This window comes from Pristis pectinata, chromosome 3, assembly GCF_009764475.1.
Source record: "Pristis pectinata isolate sPriPec2 chromosome 3, sPriPec2.1.pri, whole genome shotgun sequence".
In the NCBI taxonomy this organism is placed as follows: Eukaryota; Metazoa; Chordata; class Chondrichthyes; order Rhinopristiformes; family Pristidae; genus Pristis; species Pristis pectinata.
Window position 1 is genome coordinate 69,263,505 of NC_067407.1, and position 18,497 is coordinate 69,282,001.

Below are 18,497 nucleotides of genomic sequence, written 5' to 3' on the forward strand. Positions count from 1 at the left end.
CCCTGGAAAAAAGACTCAGGTTGCCCACTTGATCTATGCCACTTATCATGTTGTACACCTCTATTAGGTCACCTCTCATCCTCCACAGAACCATAGAACACTACAGCACAGAAAACAGGCCATTCGGCCCTTCTAGTCTGTGCCGAAACGTTAGTCCGCTAGTCCCATTTACCTGCACCCAGTCCGTAACCCTCCAGACCTCTCCCGTCCATGTATCTAACCATATTACTCCTAAAATTCAAGAGTGAGCCCGCATTTACTACATCAGATGGCAGCCCGTTCCATACTCCAACCACTCTTTGAGTGAAGAAGTTCCCCCTAAACCTTTCCCCTTTCACCCTAAAGCCACGTCCTCTCATACTTATCTTTCCTATTCTAGGTGAAAAGAGCCTACTCGCATTGACTCTGTCTAGACCCCTCATAATTTTATAAACCTCTGTCAAATCTCCCCTCATTCTTCTGCACTCCAAGGAATAAAGTCCTAACCTGTTCATGTAACTCAACTCCTGAAGACCCGGCAATGTCCTAACAAATCTCCTCTGCACTTTTTCAATCTTACAAATATCCTTCCTATAGTTAGGTGACCAGAACCATACACAATACTCCAAATTTGGCCTCACCAATGTCTTATACAACCTCATTGATTTATGAATGCCAGAATGCCAAAAGCCTTCTTTACAACCCTATCTACCTGCAACGCCACTTTCAGGGAATTATGTATCTGAACTCCCAGATCCCTTTGTTCCTCCACGCTCCTCAGTGCCCTACCATTGTCCTACCAAGGTGTATGTCCTACCTTGATTTGTCCTTCCAAAATGCAACACCTCACACTTGTCTGCATTAAATTCCATCTGCCATTTTCTGGCCCATTCTTCCAGTTGGTTCAGATCCCTCTGCAAGCTTTGAAAGCCTTCCTTGGTGTCCACTACGCCTCCAATCTTAGTATCATCAGCAAACTTGCTGATCCAATTTACCACATTATCATCTAGATCATTGATATAGACAACAAACAACAATGGTCCCAGCACAGATCCCTGAGGCACACTACTAGTTACAGGCCTCCAGTGTGAGAAACAATCATCCACTACCACTCTCTGTCTTCTCCCACACATCCAATTTCGAATCCAGTTTACAACCCTTCCATGGATACCAAGTGTCTGAACCTTCTGAACTAACCTCCCATGTAGGACCTTGTCAAAGACCTTACTAAAGTCCATGCAGACAACATCCACAGCCTTTCCTTCATCTACTGTAGGAGTAAGGAGCAGGGATTCAGTTTTCTGGATCATTGGGGCCTCTTTTGGGGCAGGTATGACCTGCTCAAAGAGGATAGGTTGCACTTGAATCCCAGGGGGACCAACATACTGGCGGGGAGGTTTGCTAAGGCTACTGGGGAGAGTTTAAACTAGAATTGTTGGGGGGTGGGATCTGTACTGGAGAGACTGGGGAAAAGGTGTTTGTCTCTCAAATAGAGGAGGCTAGGAGTAAGTACCATAGGCAGGTGATAGAGAAGGCAAGTGTTCAGACAGGCTTGAGATGTGTCTATTTTAACGCAAGGAGTATTGTGAACAAGGCAGATGAGCTTAGAGCTTGGATCGATACTTGGAGCTATGATGTGGTGGCCATTACAGAGACTTGGATGGCTCCAGGGCTGGAATGGTTGATTCAAGTGCTGGGTTTTAGATGTTTCAGGAAGGACAGGGAGGGAGGCAAAAGAGGTGGGGGAGTGGCACTGTTGATCAGAGATAGTGTCATGGCTGCGGAAAAGGTGGACGTTGTGGAGGAATTGTCTACGGAGTCTCTGTGGGTGGAGGTTAGGAACAGGAAGGGGTCGATAACTTTACTGGGTGTTTTTTTTATAGGCCACCCAATAGTGACAGGGTTATTGAGGAGCAGATAGGGAAGCAGATCCTAGAAAGGTGTGAGAATAACAGAGTTGTTGTGATGGGGGATTTTAATTTCCCAAACATCGACTGGCATCTCCAGACAGTGAGGGGTTTAGATGGGGTGGAGTTTGTTAGGTGTGTTCAGGAAGGGTCCTTGACACAGTATGTAGATAGACCTACAAGAGGAGAGGCTGTCCTTGATTTGATATTGGGAAATGAACCTGGTCAGGTGTCAGATCTTTCAGTGGGTGAACATTTTGGTGATAGTGATCATAATTCTATCTCCTTTATGTTAGCACTGGAGAGAGATAGGAACAGACAGACTAGAAAGGTGTTTACTTGGAGTAAAGGGAATTATGAGGCTCTCAGGCAGGAAATTGGAAGATTAAATTGGGAACAGATGTTCTCTGGGAAAAGTACAGAAGATATGTGGCAAATATTCAGGGGGTATTTGTGTGGAGTTCTGCATAGACATATTCCGATGAGATGGGAGTCACGAGAGGATACAGGAACCGTGGTGTACGAAGGCTATAATAAATCTAGTCAAGAAGAAAAGAAAAGCATACAAAAGGTACAGAGAGCTAGGTAATGTTAGAGATCTGGAAGAGTACAAGGCTAAAAGGAAGGAACTTAAGAAAGAGATTAGGAGAGCCAGAAGGGGACATGAGAAAGCATTGGCGGGCAGGATTAAGGAAAACCCCAAGGCGTTCGACAAGTATGTGAAGAGTAAGAGGATAAGATGCGAAAGGATAGGGCCTATCAAGTGCAGCAGTGGGAAAGTGTGTATGGATCTGGAAGAAATAGCGGAGGTACTTAATGAATACTTTATGTCAGTATTCACCACAGAAAAAGATCTAGGGGATTGTAGTGGGGACTTGCAGTGGCCTGAAAAGCTTGAGCATGTAGATATTAGAAAAGAGGTGGTGCTGAAACTTTTGGAATGCATCAAGTTACATAAGTAACCGGGACCGGATGAGATGTACCCCAGGTTGCTATGGGAGGCGAGGGAGGAGATTGCGGAGCCTCTGACGATGATCTTTGCATTGTCGATGGAGACAGGAGAGGTTCCGGAAGATTGGAGCATTGCGGATGTTGTTCCCTTATTCAAGAAGGGGAGTAGGGATAGCCCAAGGAATTATAGACGGGTGAGTCTTACCTCAGTGGTTGGTAAGCTGATGGAGAAGGTCCTGAGAGGCAGGATTTATGAACATTTGGAGAGGTATAATATGATTAGGAATAGTCGGCATGGCTTTGTCAAGGGCAGGTCCTGCCTTACGAGCCTGATTGAATTTTTTGAGGATGTAACTAAGCACATCGATGAAGGGAGAGTAGTAGATGTAGTGTATATGGATTTCAGCAAAGCGTTTGATAAGGTACCCCATGCAAGGCTTATGGAGAAGATGAGGAGACATGGGATCCAAGGAGACATTGCATTGTGGATCCAGAACTGGCTGGCCCACAGAAGGCAAAGAGTGGTTGTTGAGGGGTCGTATTCTGAGTGGAGGTCAGTGACCAGTGGTGTACCTCAGGGATCTGTACTGGGACCCTTGCTCTTTGTGATTTTTATAAACGACTGGATGAGGAAGTGGAGGGGTGGTTTATTAAGTTTGCAGATGACACGAAAGTTGGGGGTGTTGTGGATAGTTTGGAGGGCTGTCAGAGGTTATAGAGGGACATAGATAGGATGCCAAGTTGGGCTGAGAAGTGGCAGATGCAGTTCAACCCAGCTAAGTGTGAAGTGGTTCATTTTGGTAGGTCAAATATGTTGGCGGAATATAGTCTTAATGGTAGGACTCTTGGCAGTGTGGAGGATCAGAGGGATCTTGGGGTCCGAGTCCATAGGACGCTCAAAGCGGCTGCGCAGGTTGACTCTGTGGTTAAGAAGGCATATGGTGTATTGTCCTTCGTCAATAGGAATTGAATTTAGGAGCCGAGAGGTATTGTTGCAGCTATGTAGGTCTCTGGTCAGACCCCACTTGGAGTATTGTGCTCAGTTCTGGTCGCCTCACTACAGGAAAGATGTGGAAGCCATAGAGAGGGTGCAGAGGAGATTTACAGGGATGCTGCCTGGAATGCGGAGCATGCCTTATGAAAGCAGGCTGATGGAACTCAGCCTTTTCTCCTTGGAGAGACGGAGGATGAGGGGGGACCTGATAGAGGTGTATAGGATGATGAGAGGTATTGATCGGGTAGATAGTCAGAGGCTTTTTCCCAGGGCTGAAATGGTAGCCACAAGAGGACATAGGTTTAAAGTGCTGGGGAGTAGGTATAGAGGAGATGTCAGGGGTAAGTTTTTTTACTCAGAGTGGTGAGTGCGTGGAATGGGCTCCCGGAAACAGTGGTGGAGGTGGATACGATAGGGTCTTTCAAGAAACTGTTGGATAGGTACATGGAGCTGAATAAAATAGAGGGTTATGGTTAAGCCTAGTAATTTCTAGGGTAGGGACATGTTCGGCACAGCTTTGTGAGCCGAAGGGCCTGAATTGTGCTGTAGTTTTTCTATGTTCCATGTTCTACTTTCTTGGTAACCTCCTTGGAAAAACTAAACAAGATTCGTTAAACACAATCTAGCACGCACAAATCCATGCTGAGTATCCATAATCAGGCCTTGGCTGTCCAAATACTTGTATATCTGATCTCTCAGAACACCTTCCAATAATTTACCTACTACTGATGTCAGGCTCACTGGCCTGTAATTACCTAGTTTACTTTTAGATCCTTTTTTAAACAACGGAACAACATGAGCTACCCTCCAGTCCTCCAGCACCGCACCCATGGCTAAGGACATTTTAAATGTATCTGCCAGGGCCCCTGCAATTTCTACACTAGTCTCTCTCAATGTCCAAGGAAATATCTTACCAGGCCCGGGGGATTTATCTACCTTTATTTGCTGTGAAGCAACAAGCAACTCCTCCTCTTTAATCTCTATATGTTCCATGACACTATTGCCTGTTTCCCTTACTTCCATATACACTATGCCAGTTTCCTGAGTAAATACTGATGCAAAAAACTGTTTAAGATATCCCCCATCTCCTGAGGCTCCACACATAGATGACCACTCTGATCTTCTAGGGGACCAATTGTGTCCCTTACTATCCTTTTACTCTTCATATACTTCTAGAAACCCTTCAGGTTTACCTTCACATTTTCTGCCAAAGCAACATCATGTCTTCTTTTTGCCTTCCTGATTTCCTTTTCTAGTGTTTTCTTACTTTTACTACACTCTTCAAGTACCTCATTTGTTCCTAGTTGCCTATACCTGCTATACACCTCTCTCTTTTTCTTAACCAGATCACCAATATCCCTTGAAAACCAAGGTTCCCTATGCTTGTTAACTTTGCCTTTAATCCTGGCAGGAACATGCAAACTCTGCACTCTCAAAATTTCACCTTTGAAGGCCTTCCACTTACTGAGCACATCCTTGCCAGCAAACAACTTATCCCTATCCACTCTTCCTGGATCCTTTCTCATTTCCACCAAATTGGCCTTTCTCCAATTGGCCTTTCTTTCTCCTCTGCTCCAAAGAGGGAAAACTCTAGCTCGCTCAACCTATCCTCATAAGACATGCTCTCCAATCCAGGTTGCATCCTGGTAAATCTCCTCTGCACCCTTTTTAAAGCTTCCACACCCTTCCTAAAGTGAGGCAACCGGAATTGAACACAATATTCTAAGTGTGGTCTAACCAGGGTTTAAAAGAGCTGCAACGTTACCTCGCGGCTCTTGAACTCAATCTCCAAAGTAATAAAGGCCAGTGCACCATGTGCTTTCTTAACAGCCCTATTGACTTGCGCGTCAGCTTTGAGGGATCTATGGACTTGGACCCCAAGATCCCTCCGTTCCTCCACACTGCTAAGAATCCTGCCATTAAACCTTTATTTTGCCTTCAAATTCGACCTTCCAAAGTGAATCACTTCAAACTTTTTCCGGGTTGAACTCCATCTGCCACTTCTCAGCCCAGCTTTGCATCCTATCAATGTCCCATTGTAATCCTCAACAACCTTCTACACTATCCACAACGCCACCAACCTTCATGTCATCTGCAAACTTACTAACCCACCCTTCCACATCCTAATCCAAGTCACTTATAAAAATCACAACAGCAGGGGTCCCAGAACAGATCCCACTGGTCACCGACCTCCAGGCAGAATATGCTCCATCTACAACCACCCTCTGCCTTCTATGGCAAGCCAATTCTGAACCCACAGGATTTATTCGCCAGGATGTTGCCTGGATTCGAGGGTAGGAGCTATAAGAAGAGATTGGACAAACTTGGGTTGTTTTTTCTGGAGTGTCAGAGGCTGAGGGGAGACCTGATAGAAGTTTAAGTTGGTAAATTTGTTTATTATTGTTATTTGTGAAAAACTTTTGTTTTGCATGTCATCCATACAGATCATTTCATCACATTAGTACATCGAGGTCATACAAGGGAAAAACAATAACAGAATACAGTATAAAGTGTTGCAGTTACAGAGAAAGTGTAGTGCAGGCAAACAATATGGTGCAAGGCCATGATGAGGTAGATTATGAGGTTAAGATTACATCTTATCGTACAAGGGGTCCATTCAATAGTCTTATAACAGCAGGATAGAAACTGTCCTTGAGCCTGGTGGTATGTGCTTTCAGGCTTTTGTATCTTATGTCCAATAGGAGAGTGGAGAAGAAAGAATATCTGGGGTGGGAGGGGTCTTTGATTATTCTGGCTGCTTTACCAAGGCAGTGGGAAATGTAGACAGAGCCCATGGAGGTGAGGCTGGTTTTCGTGATATGTTGAGCTATATCCACAACTCTCTGTAGTTTTTTGCGGTCTCAGGCAGAGCAGTTACCATACCAAGCCATGATGCATCTGGATAGGATGCTTTCTATGGTGCATTGATAAAAATAGTGAGGGTCAACAGGAACATACTGAGTTTCCTTAGCTTCCAGAGGAAGTGGAGGCACTGGTGAGCTTTCTTGGCCATGGCGTCTACATGGTTGGACCAGGATAGGCTATTGGTGACGTTCACTCCTAGGAACTTGAAGCTCTCATCCATCTCGACCTCAGCACCATTGATGTTAACAGGAACATGTGCACCGCCCCCCTCCCTGAAGTCAATAACAGCTTTTTTGTTGATGTTGAGGGAAAGGTTGTTGTCATGACACCATGCCACTAGTCTATTTTCTTCCTTTTCTCCAACTCATCGTTATTTGAGATAAAATTATAAAATCATAAGAAGCATAGATAGGGTAGGCAGTTGGAATCTTTTTCCCAGGGTGGAAATGTCAAAGACTAGAGGGCATAGATTTAAGATGAGAGGGGGAAAGTTCAAAGGAGACTTATGGGGCAAGGTTTATTTTACACAGAGAATGGTTGATACCAGGAATGCACTGACGGAGGAGGTGGTGGAAGCAGATATGATAGCAATGTTTAAGAGCCATTTTAAACAGGCACATGAACAGGCAGAGAATGGAGTGATATAGACCATGTGCAGGCAGATGGAATTAATATAAATTGGCATCATGGTCTGCACAGACATTGTGGGCTGAAGGGCCTGTTCCTGTGCTGTACTGTTTTATGATATCCAGAGCCATGACGGAGTGGGCCTTTGGAAGCTTTCATCCTGTGAAGTAACCTGCAATAGCGATTGTAAGATGTAAAAATGGCCTGTTAACATGGTGTGTTCCATGTGAGAAAGGGTGGCTTTCCAAGCCCTAAGCCATGTTGATTATGAATTCCTTCCTGCTACTCCACATTGTGCACTGGATTTCCAGCGTACCAAACAGGTTTTCCATGCACACTCTTCAGCCACTGTCTGAGGTCCTGGCACATTGGTGTCTTTTAGCAGAACTAGGATGCATCCTTGCACTGAATGAGTTAGCCTGAGAGCTCACTTCATGGGTCCCTTCTCCATCCTGGCATCTTCAAATACATGGTGTCAGTCTTTCGACTGATGTGGGAAGTGTTGTTGATTTTCACGTTCTTTCTCTTCTTCCACTGACTGTAAAGTCTCCAAGGCTTGGACAGCTGAAGTGACAAAAGGAGGAGAATTAGATTGTGAGGAGAAAGTGAGAGGTACATCATCTACAGTCAAAAGAGACTGAAGAATGAAGAAGAAATGGATGGGAGAAGAATTAGTTCTGCCTGTTACCCTTATTAGCAGTCTGACCCAGACATTGTTTCCTCAGTTTCTTCATTACTAATCCATGGAATGTAGGGTTCATCCACAAGACCAGCATCTGTTTCTCATCTCTAATTGCCCTTGAGAAAATGGTGTTGACCTGCCATCTTGAAACACTGCTGAACCTAAGGAAGTAATCCCACAGAGTTATTAGGAAGGGATTTTGGCCAAAGGATAATGGAATTGTATTTCAACGTCAGGCTGATAAACAACTTGACAGGTATGCACAGTGCAACATTTACATGTGGGGAAGGATTAACTGAAATAAAAACAGAAAATGCTGGAAACACTCAGCAAGTCAAGCAACGTCTGTGGAAAGAGAAGCAGTTAATGTTTCAAGTCAAAGATTCTTCATCAGAACTGGGAAAGAGAAAACAAGTTAGTTTTAAGTTGCAAAGAGTTGGTGGAGATAGCAAAGGGAATATTTGTGATAGGGCAGGGTTTCCAGGGTTATAATTTGTAGACTGCCAGTCATTGGGTTAATGGGGGCAATTAGAGTGAGAAATGAAACAAAGTAGTGTGAAAACACAGGACTGTAAGATATGCCCAGCAGGTCAGGCTGTACGACTGGAGAGAGAAAACAGAGCCAGTATCACAGAGAGATGACTTGCTGCACAAAGGGCCAGTTCTGAGACTGACAGAGCAAGTGATCTGAAGATGTAGAATTCAATGTTGAGTCCGAAAAGCTGCAATGTGTTCAGACAGAAGATGGGGATCTCAAACTTAGGGTGGGCCTCATTATAGACTGTGCAAGGTGCCACAATCAGGTTGTTGTGGGGCTGGTTATCTACAGGTGAACTTGCATCCCTTTTCAAGTCTAATTTAATTTTACCAGAGCCAAGATGTTTTACCTAATATCTGAATATAAAGAGAAATTAAATATTAGGTTTCTGACCACATTTCTCCAGTGTTTTCCTTTAGAAATCTGAACTAAAGTAGATTTTAACATTATTTTCATGAAACTATTCACACTGACATTTTTGATACTCATTATTAACTGGCCCTCATGAGGAATTTTACAGCAACACCCTTTTCAGCAACTTTAATAACATAAGTATTTTCTCTTTCTGTATTTCATTATTATTTGTCACAACATAATTGATCAAGTTTTGGCTTAATTTTGTATTCTTTTTCAGCATCATCATATTATACCTGAGGTTTGGAGCAAATGTCCTGCAAGATAACTTTGTGGCTGAGCTTTCAACTCATTATCAGAACTATATCCTTTACTGTGCTTCATTTGGGTCTCCAGTCACGTTAAACAAAAGGAAGTGGTGCTTTGTTCTGCCTGCATTAGAGCCTGTATAAATCTGGCATGTAATTTTCAGGAAAAGTGGAATGGGATGGGGGTGTATCGATTTTAATTGGATAAAGAGAAGTCTAAAGGATACAGAATTGTTGGGAAATGTGGAGACTGGGGATGGTCGGGGAAGTTACCTCCTGTTATTTAGGAAAGTCGGAAAAAGCTAAGCATCATAGTATAAGATTATAGAAGTTAACATCTTGTGCCAGGTTTCTTTGAGCCAAATGCGTTACTGTCAGAGAATACAATGTACGTCGGGTATTCTGTGTATTTGGTTCTTCCTTTACAAAGGTTACCAGCTGAATTTCTATCTTTCTATGGCCTGCTGAACTTCTATCTGTATACGTTGGCATATGTTTATTCCCCCTCAAAGAATGCTGTGTATGGTAGGTGCAACTTAAAGTGACGCCAGGTTTATCTCTGTTCAGGTAGCCTTTGAATGAACATTGCCACAGATACAATACTAGGGACTTATCAGATTACAAACAGCCAGTGTGTGTCAAATAAAACACAAAGCTGTCTTTCAAGTAGTTGCATGAATAGAGTTTAATCAGCATGCTACTAGAATCATAGAGCTATGCAGCTTCGGCCCGACTCGTCCATGCCAACCAAGGTCCCATTTGCCTGCATTTGGCCCATATCCTTTTGAACCCTTCCTATCCATGTCCTTATTCAGATGTCTTCTAAACATTGTAATTGTACCTGCATCTACCAGTTCCTCTGGCAGTTCATTCCATGTATCCACCATTCACTCTGTGAAAAAGGTATCCCTTTTAAATCTTTCCCTTCTCACCTTAAACCTATACCGTCTAGTTTTAGAGCCCCCTGCCTTGGGAAAAATACTGTAATCATCCACCTTATCTATGCCTTTCATAATTTTATTAACCTCTGCAAGGTCACACCTCAGCCTCCTTCGCTCCAAGGAAAAAAGTCCCAGCCTATCCACTCTCTCCCTATAACTCAAGCCCTCTAGTCCCAGCAACATCATCATGAATCCTTACTGCACCCTTTCTAGCTTAATCACATCCTTCCCATAGCTGGGTGACCAGAACTGCACACAACGATAAAGAGTGATTTGAGCAATTTGATTTTACTTGGGAGTGGTTATTCTTCAGCTGAATTGAAAGAAAGAGCTTGTTTTTGTACACAAACTCTGGATATTCAAAAGGGCCTCACAGACAGTCAGGTTATTTTTGAGTGTTTTCTCTGTTCCAAGTTAAATCAAGCTAGCAGCCCACAAGAAGTCCAACAAACAGCAGCAATGTGCGTAAACCTGTATTTCATAGAGTCATACACCATGGAAACAGGCCCTTCGACCCAACTCATCCATGCCGACCAAGGAACTCATCGAAGCTAGTCCCATTTGCTGTATTGGGCCCATATTCTTCTAAACCTTTCCTATCCATATACCTATCCAGATGTCTTTCAATTATTGTACCTGTATCAACCACTTCTTCTGGCAGCTCGTTCCATATACACACCACCCTCTCTGTGAAGAAGTTGCTCCTCGGGTCCCTGTTAAAACTTTCACCTCTCACCCTAGACTTATGCCCTCTAGTTTCTGATTCCCTTTCCCTGGGAAAAACACTGTGTGCATTCACCCTATCTATACCCCTCGTGATTTTATGTACCTCTATAATGTCACCCCTTAGTCTCCTTTGCTCCAAGGAATAAAGTCCTAGCCTATCCAACCTCTCACTACAACTCAGTCCCTCAAATCCTGGCAACATTCTCATAAATTTCCTTGGAACTTTTTTCCAGCTTTATGACATCTTTCCTATAACAGGGTGACCAAATCTGTACACAATACTTCAGGTGCAACCTCACCAACATCTTGTACAACTGCAACAACTCCAACTCTTGTATTCAGTGCCATGACTGATGAAGGCCAGCATGTAAAATGCCTTTTTCACCACCCTGCCTACCTGTGATGCTGCCTTCAGTGAACTATATACCTGTAATCCTAGGTCTGTTCCACAACACTTCCCAGGGCCAATGGTAGATTCACTGTGTAAGTCCTACCCTGGTTTGACTTCACAAAATGCAACACCTCATTGCACTTATCTGGATTGAATGCCATTTGCCAATCCTCAGCCCATTTACCCAGCTGATCAAGATCCCTCTGTAATTTTTGATAACTTTCTTCACCGTCTACGATACCGCCTATTTTAGTATCATCAGCAGACTCACTAACCAAGTCTTGCACATTCTGATCCAAACTGTTTATATAAATAGTGAACATATTAAGGGCAAGAGGGTAACCAGGGAAAAAGCTAGGCCCATTAGCAACTGAAGTGGCAATCTGTGTGTGGAGCCAGAGGACGTGGGTGAGGTCATAGTCATACGGCACAGAAACACGTCCTTTACTGCACCCCATCCATGCCAACCATCATACCCATCTACGCTAGTCCCATGAACCTGCACTTGGTGTGTAGCCATCTGTGCCTTGGTGATTGAAGTGATTGTCTAGACACTTAAATATTGTGAAAGTCTCTGCATTCATCACCTTCACAAGCAGTGCGTTCCAAACACCCTCTGGGAGTAAAAAAAAAATTTCCCTTGTATCCCCTCTAAACCTCAGACTTAGCTTAAACCTATGCCCTCTGGTTACGGACACCTCTGCTGTGGGGAAAGTTTTCCTGCTATTTCCTTCATAATTTTATATACCTCTGTTGGGTCCCCCCTCAGCCTTCCCCACTCCAAGGAAAACAAACCCAGCCTATCCAGTCTCTCCTTTATAATTGAGACACTCCATCCCAGGCAACATCCTGGTGAACCTCCTGTGCACCCTCTCCAGTGCAATCATGTCCTTTCTACAGTGAGACAACCTAAATTGCACACAGTATTTCCAGATGTGGCCTCACCGATGCTTTATAAAGCTGTTCCATAATGTTCCTGCTGTTAAAGCAAGCATTCAGTGTGGCTTCTTTATCATGCTTTCTACCTATGCTGCCTCCTTCATTCGGGGAAATGTTGGACTTGCACACCAAGCTACCCAATGCTCCTTCGGACCTTGCCATCCATGTCCTTCCCTTAATTAACCTCCCAAAATGCACCACTTTGCACTTCTCAGGATTAAATTCCATTTGTGATTACTTTGCTCATTTTACCATCTGATCAATATCATCTTTTAGCCTATCTTCCTCACTACCAACAAAACCACCAATTCTTGTGTCATCTGCTAATTCACTAATCATACTTCTTACATTCATGTTCAAATTGTTAATGTGCATAACAAAGAACAAAGGTTCCAGCGACGATCCCCGAGCTTCTAAGATCAGTACTATAAGGATAGGTGTAGTCTGTCGGTGGGAGGATATAATGAGGGGAAATATGAGGTTATCCATTTTGGTTAAAGTCAAAGTTGAGTTTATTGTCATATGCGCAAGTACATGTATGCACAAGTGCAAAGGAAAACTTACTTGCAGCAGCAGCACAGGCACATAGCATCATATAAGTAGCATTCACAAGAAAAACAGAATTTAAACATAAATTAAACAATTAAGAAGAACGGAAAAGCAGAATGTTTTATCAATGGAGAGAATCTATAGAATGTTGCTGTAGGAGGTTTCCATGTTCATGAAACACAAAGTTAGAATGAAGGTTCAACTCCATGGTTCAGGAAAACAATGTTGGCCTTTCTGGCTCAGGAGGTCAAGTACAACAGGAAGGAAGTCTTGCTACAACTGTATGAAGCTTTGGCCAGACACTAGCTTGTGTGATACGTAAGTTCTAATTTCTATTTAAGGAGGGATAGATTTGCATTAGAGGCAGTGCAGAGAAGTTTGCTATATCCTCCATGTCCTAAGGAGAAGGACATGGTGAATAGTGAGATCAGTGAGGAGCGTAATAATATGCTAGGGCATTTTGAGATTAAGGAACAGGTAGTGTTGGGTCTCTTGAAGAACATAGAGGTGGATAAGACCCCAGGGACTGATGGGATATATCCCAGGTTATTGAGAGAGGCAAGAGATGAGGTTGTTATGGCCTTAACTGAGATTTTTGTGTTGTCTTTAGCCACAGGCAAGGTCCTAGAAGACTGGCGAGTAGCTAATGTTTTTCCATTGTTTGAGAAAGGAAATAGGGATAATCCTGGTGACTATAGACCGGTGAGTCTCGTCAGTGGTAGGGATAGGATAGGATTCTAAGGGATAGGATTTATGAGCATTTGGAGAGCCATGGCTTAATTAGGAACAGTCACCATGGCTTTGTGTGGAACAAGTCATGTCTTACTAATTTGATTTGAGTTTTTTGAGGAGGTGATTGATGTGGATATTGTCTACGTGGATTTTAGTAAGGTGTTTGACAAGGTCCCTCATGGTAAGTTCATCCAGGAGACTCAGATGCATGGGATGGTTTGCACCTGAACTGGAGGGGGACTAGCATACTTGCTAGTGCTGCTCTGGGGGGTATAAACTAGATTTGCAGTGGGAGGGGAACCAGAGTGTTAGAGCAGATAGTGAGATGGAGGAGGAAAAAGGTTATGCGAGGACTGTATGTATAGACAGAAATCAAAGGTTTGTACGTGATAGAAATGTTCTCAGGTGCATCTATTTCAATGCAAGAAGTATTGTAGGTAAGGCAAATGAGCTTAAGGCATGGATTGGCATGTGGGATTACCACATTATTGCTATTAGTGAGACTTGGTTGCAGGAGGGACAGGACTGGCAGCTTAATGTTCCGGGGTTCTGTTGTTTCAGACGTGATAGAGGGGGAGGGATGAAAGGGGGAGGAGTGGCATTACTAGTCAGGGAAAATATCACAGCTGTGCGTAGACAGGACAGCCCAGAGGGCTCCTCTACAGAGGCCATATGGGTGGAGCTGAGGAACAGGAAAGGTGTTACTACACTAACAGGGTTGTATTATAGACCGCCCAATAGTCAGAGAGAATTGGAGGAACAAATCTGTAGAGAGATAGCAGACCGATGTAAGAAACAGAAAATTGTAATAGGGGATTTTAACTTTGCAAATATTGACTGGGTCTCCCACACTGTGAAAGGGCTGGATGGCTTGGAGTTTGTCAGATGTGTTCAGGAAGGTTTTCTAAATCAATATATAGAGGTACCAATGAGAGAGAATGCAATACTTGATCTCCTATTAGGGAACCAGACAGGTCAGGTGACCGAAGTGTGCGTAGGTGAACATTTTGGGTCCAGTGACCATAATGTCATTAGTTTCAAGTTACTTATGGATAAGGATAGGTCTGGTCCCCGAGTTGAGGTTCTAAATTGTAGAAAGGTCAATTTTGTGGAAATGAGAAAGGATCTAGGAAGAGTGGATTGGGATAAGTTGTTTTCTGGCAAGGATGTGCTCAGTAAGTGGAAGGCCTTCAAAGGCGAAATTTTGAGAGTGCAGAGTTTGCATGTTCCTGCCAGGATTAAAGGCAAAGTTAACAAGCATAGGGAACCTTGGTTTTCAAGGGATATTGGCGATCTGGTTAAGAAAAAGAGAGAGGGGTATAGCAGGTATAGGCAACTAGGAACAAATGAGGTACTTGAAGTGTATAGGAAAAGTAAGAAAATACTAAAGAAGGAAATCAAGAAGGCAAAAAGAAGACATGAGGTTGCTTTGGCAGATAATGTGAAGATAAACCTGAAGGGTTTCTACAAGTATATGAAGAGTAAAAGGATAGTAATGGACACAATTGGTCCCCTAGAAGATCAGAGTGGTCATCTATGTGTGGAGCCTCAGGAGATGGGGGAGAACTTAAACAGTTTCTTTGCATCAGTATTTACTCAGGATACTGGCATAGTGGATATGGAAGGAAGGGAAACGAGCAGTAGTGTCATGGAACATATAGAGATTAAAGAGGAGGAGGTGCTTGCTGCTTTACAGTGAATAAAGGTTGATAAATCCCCCGGGCCTGACAAGATATTTCCTCGGACATTGAGAGAGACTAGTGTAGAAATTGCAGGGCCCCTGGCAGATATATTTAAAATGTCCTTAGCCACGGGTGGGGTGCCAGAGGACTGGAGGGTAGCTCATGTTGTTCCGTTGTTTAAAAAAGGATCTAAAAGTAAACCAGGTAATTTACAGGCTGGTGAGCCTGACATCAGTAGTAGATAAATTATTGGAAGGTGTTCTAAGAGATCAGATATACAAGTATTTGGACAGCCAAGGGCTGATTAAGGATAGTCAGCATGGCTTTGTGCGTGGTAGATCGTGTTTAATGAATCTTGCAGAGTTTTTCGAGGAGGTTACCAAGAAAGTAGATGAAGGAAAGGCTGTGGATGGTTGTCTACATGGACTTTAGTAGGCCCTTGACAAGGTCCCACACGGGAGGTTAATTCAAAAGGTTCAGACACTAGGTATCCATGGAAAGGTAAACTGGATTCGAAATTGGCTGTGTGGGAGAAAACAGAGTGGTAGTGGATGATTGTTTCTCACACTGGAGGCCTGTGACTAGTGGTGTGCCTCAGGGATCTGTGCTGGGACCATTGTCGTTTGTTGTCTATATCAATGATCTAGATGATAATGTGGTAAATTGGATCAGCAAGTTTGGTGATGACACTAAGATCGGAGGTGTTGTGGACAGTGAGGAAGGCTTTCAAAGCTTGCAGAGGGATCTGACCCAACTGGAAGAATGGGCCAGAAAATGGCAGATGGAATTTAATGCAGACAAGTGTGAGGTGTTGCATTTTGGAAGGACAAATCAAGGTAGGATATACACAGTAAATGGTAGGGCACTGAGGAGTGAACCATAGAACAATACAGCACGATACAGGCCCTTCGGCTCACCTTCAAACCACGCCTAAGACTATCTAACCCCTTCCTCCCATATATCCTTCTATCTTAAATTCCTCCATATGCTTATCTAATAATCTCTTGAACTTGCCCAACGTATCAGCCTCCACCACCACCCCAGGCAGCGCATTCCCTGCACCAACCACTCTCTGGGTGAAAAACCTCCCTCTGACATCTCCCTTGAACTTCCCACCCATTACCTTAAAGCCATGCCCTCTTGTATTGAGCATTGGTGCCCTGGGAAAGAGGTGCTGGCTGTCCACTCTATCTATTCCTCTTAATATTTTGTATACCTCTATCATGTCTCCCCTCATCCTCCTCCTCTCCAATGAGTAAAGCCCTAGCTCCTTTAGTCTCTCCTCATAATCCATACTCTCTAATCCAGGCAGCATCCTGGTAAATCTCCTCTGCACCCTTTCCAATGCCTCCACATCCTTCCCATAATGAGGCGACCAGAACTGGACACAGTACTCTAAGTGTGGAACAGGCTGCCATCTGATGTGGTAAATGCGGGCTCTCTCTTAAGTTTTAAGAATAAATTGGATCGATAAATGGATGGGAGAGGTCTGGAGGGTTATGGACTGGGTGCAGGTAGATGGGACTAGCGGAATAAAGTTTCAGCACAGACTAGAAGGCTGAATGGCCTGTTTTTCTGTGCTGTTCTGTTCTATGGGTCTATATTCTGTGGGATCCATGGTGACTTGGCTGTTTGGATTTGGAATTATAAAGAGGATAGGGGCACAGAGTATAAGTACCTGAGACATAGAATATAAGAGCAGGGGCTTAAGGTACAACTTTATAAAACATTGTTGAGACCACAGCTGGAGTACTATGTGTCGCTCTGGTCACCACACTAGAAGAAGGATGTGATAGTACTGGAGAGGGTGCAGAGGAGGTTCACCAGGATGTTGCAAGGGATGGAGCATTTCAATAATGAGGAGAGACTTGATAGTCTGGGTCTCTTTTCCTTGGAGCAGAGGAAGCTGGGACCTGACAGAGGTATATAAAATGATGAGAGACATAGGGTAGATAGTAAGAAACCTTATCCCATAGCAGAGATCTTTAAAATGAGAGGGCAGAAGATAAGGGGTAAGAGGTTTAGAGGGGATCTGAGGAAGAACCTCACCCAGAAGGTGGTTGGAGTCTGGAATGCACTGCCTGAGTGCATTCCATTTCCAAAAGATATGGAAAATAAAGATAACTGAGGCTTCGGGGTAGTAATAATTGTAGCAGGTACAGTGGGAATCAAGGGTCTAATGACAGTGCATAACTGAAAGGAGAGTACTAGAAATCAAAGGACAATGCGAAAATCGGTCAAAAATCCATTCCCCCCCTTAATAGGCTGCACTTCATGGTTCTAGAATGGATTGTGCAGAGAGACTGATCTTCTAAAAGTCCTTGGGCTTTGGAAGATTGAAAAATGGAAATTAAGCCTTGTTAAGGGTGCATATCTTTAAAAGTGGGCAGGATCGATTGAGAAGCTTGTAAATCCTTCTAGTTATCCAATTTGAATTACTTCATTCATTCACTTTGTAATAGCATTTGCTGAGAAAATTATCTATCTTCTTCCTTAGAATCCCAGCTAAAGGATAATCCAGCCTTTTCCATGTTAAATGATTCTGATGATGACGTGATTTACGGGTGAGTTAAGTACTGTCAAGGTTTAAAGTCACCACTGTGCTTCATTTTTAAATCATTTACTTTGCTGCTGTTTTCCTAGAAAATCTCATCTAGGAACAAAAGGATTTAATTATGGTAGCTCCCACCAAAAGCCATGGTAGGAAAGTTGGTAACTTCTAATTTAGCCTCTTTGGAAAAGTACTTAAAGTTGTGCAGTCCTCGAAAGGAATTGCACTCTTTTCTTGCCTCTATTTTTTTTGCAACTTTTCTGATGACGTCCCTGAGCAGTACACCAGCCTGTAGGATAAGTAAGTGAATGCCTGCAAGTGTATCACTTGATCTGAGGTATTGACTAGAATAAAGGTGGTGTGTATACCTGTAGAATTATGCAAGACATCAATGGTGAGATGTATAGGTGAAATTGTTAATTTGTGAGCGTGTGTGTATTTATTGTGGGCAAGGGAAGGGGCTGGAGTGGTGTTGGGTGAATGATGGCAGTGGATGTTTGGGATTGTGATCTGTATCATTCATGGTATTAGATAAGTCAGCCGTTGACGAGGAAGCAAAAGCTTTTTATGGGCTTTTGGCAAAAAGAGCTGGTGCTGTTTTAGTAATTAATGTCAAATGTTTAAAAAGATAATGGCGTTTGGATTGGAAGGTGAAGATCGTAATTGAGCCAGGAGTCTTCAGATCCAGCTAAGTGGTCAAGATTGGTTTATCAGCTCTTGGTTGGAAGGTTGCACACTTTGGTACATGCATCTGGTTCTAGTCTCTGAATGTGGCTGGGAA

The 18,497-nt window shown here is 43.4% G+C and overlaps 1 protein-coding gene across 4 annotated transcripts in view; it reads left to right on the forward strand.

Moving 5' to 3' along the window:
• tmem181 (transmembrane protein 181) overlaps positions 1-18,497 on the forward strand; it is a 105,244-nt gene that overhangs the window by 81,971 nt on the left and 4,776 nt on the right. For all 4 annotated transcript variants that reach the window (XM_052011388.1, XM_052011389.1, XM_052011390.1 and 1 more), the window contains 3 exons: positions 9,178-9,260; positions 9,641-9,730; positions 17,663-17,729. In XM_052011388.1, the coding sequence (XP_051867348.1) occupies positions 9,178-9,260; positions 9,641-9,730; positions 17,663-17,729 (240 nt within the window). The remainder of the gene's footprint in view (positions 1-9,177; positions 9,261-9,640; positions 9,731-17,662; positions 17,730-18,497) is intronic.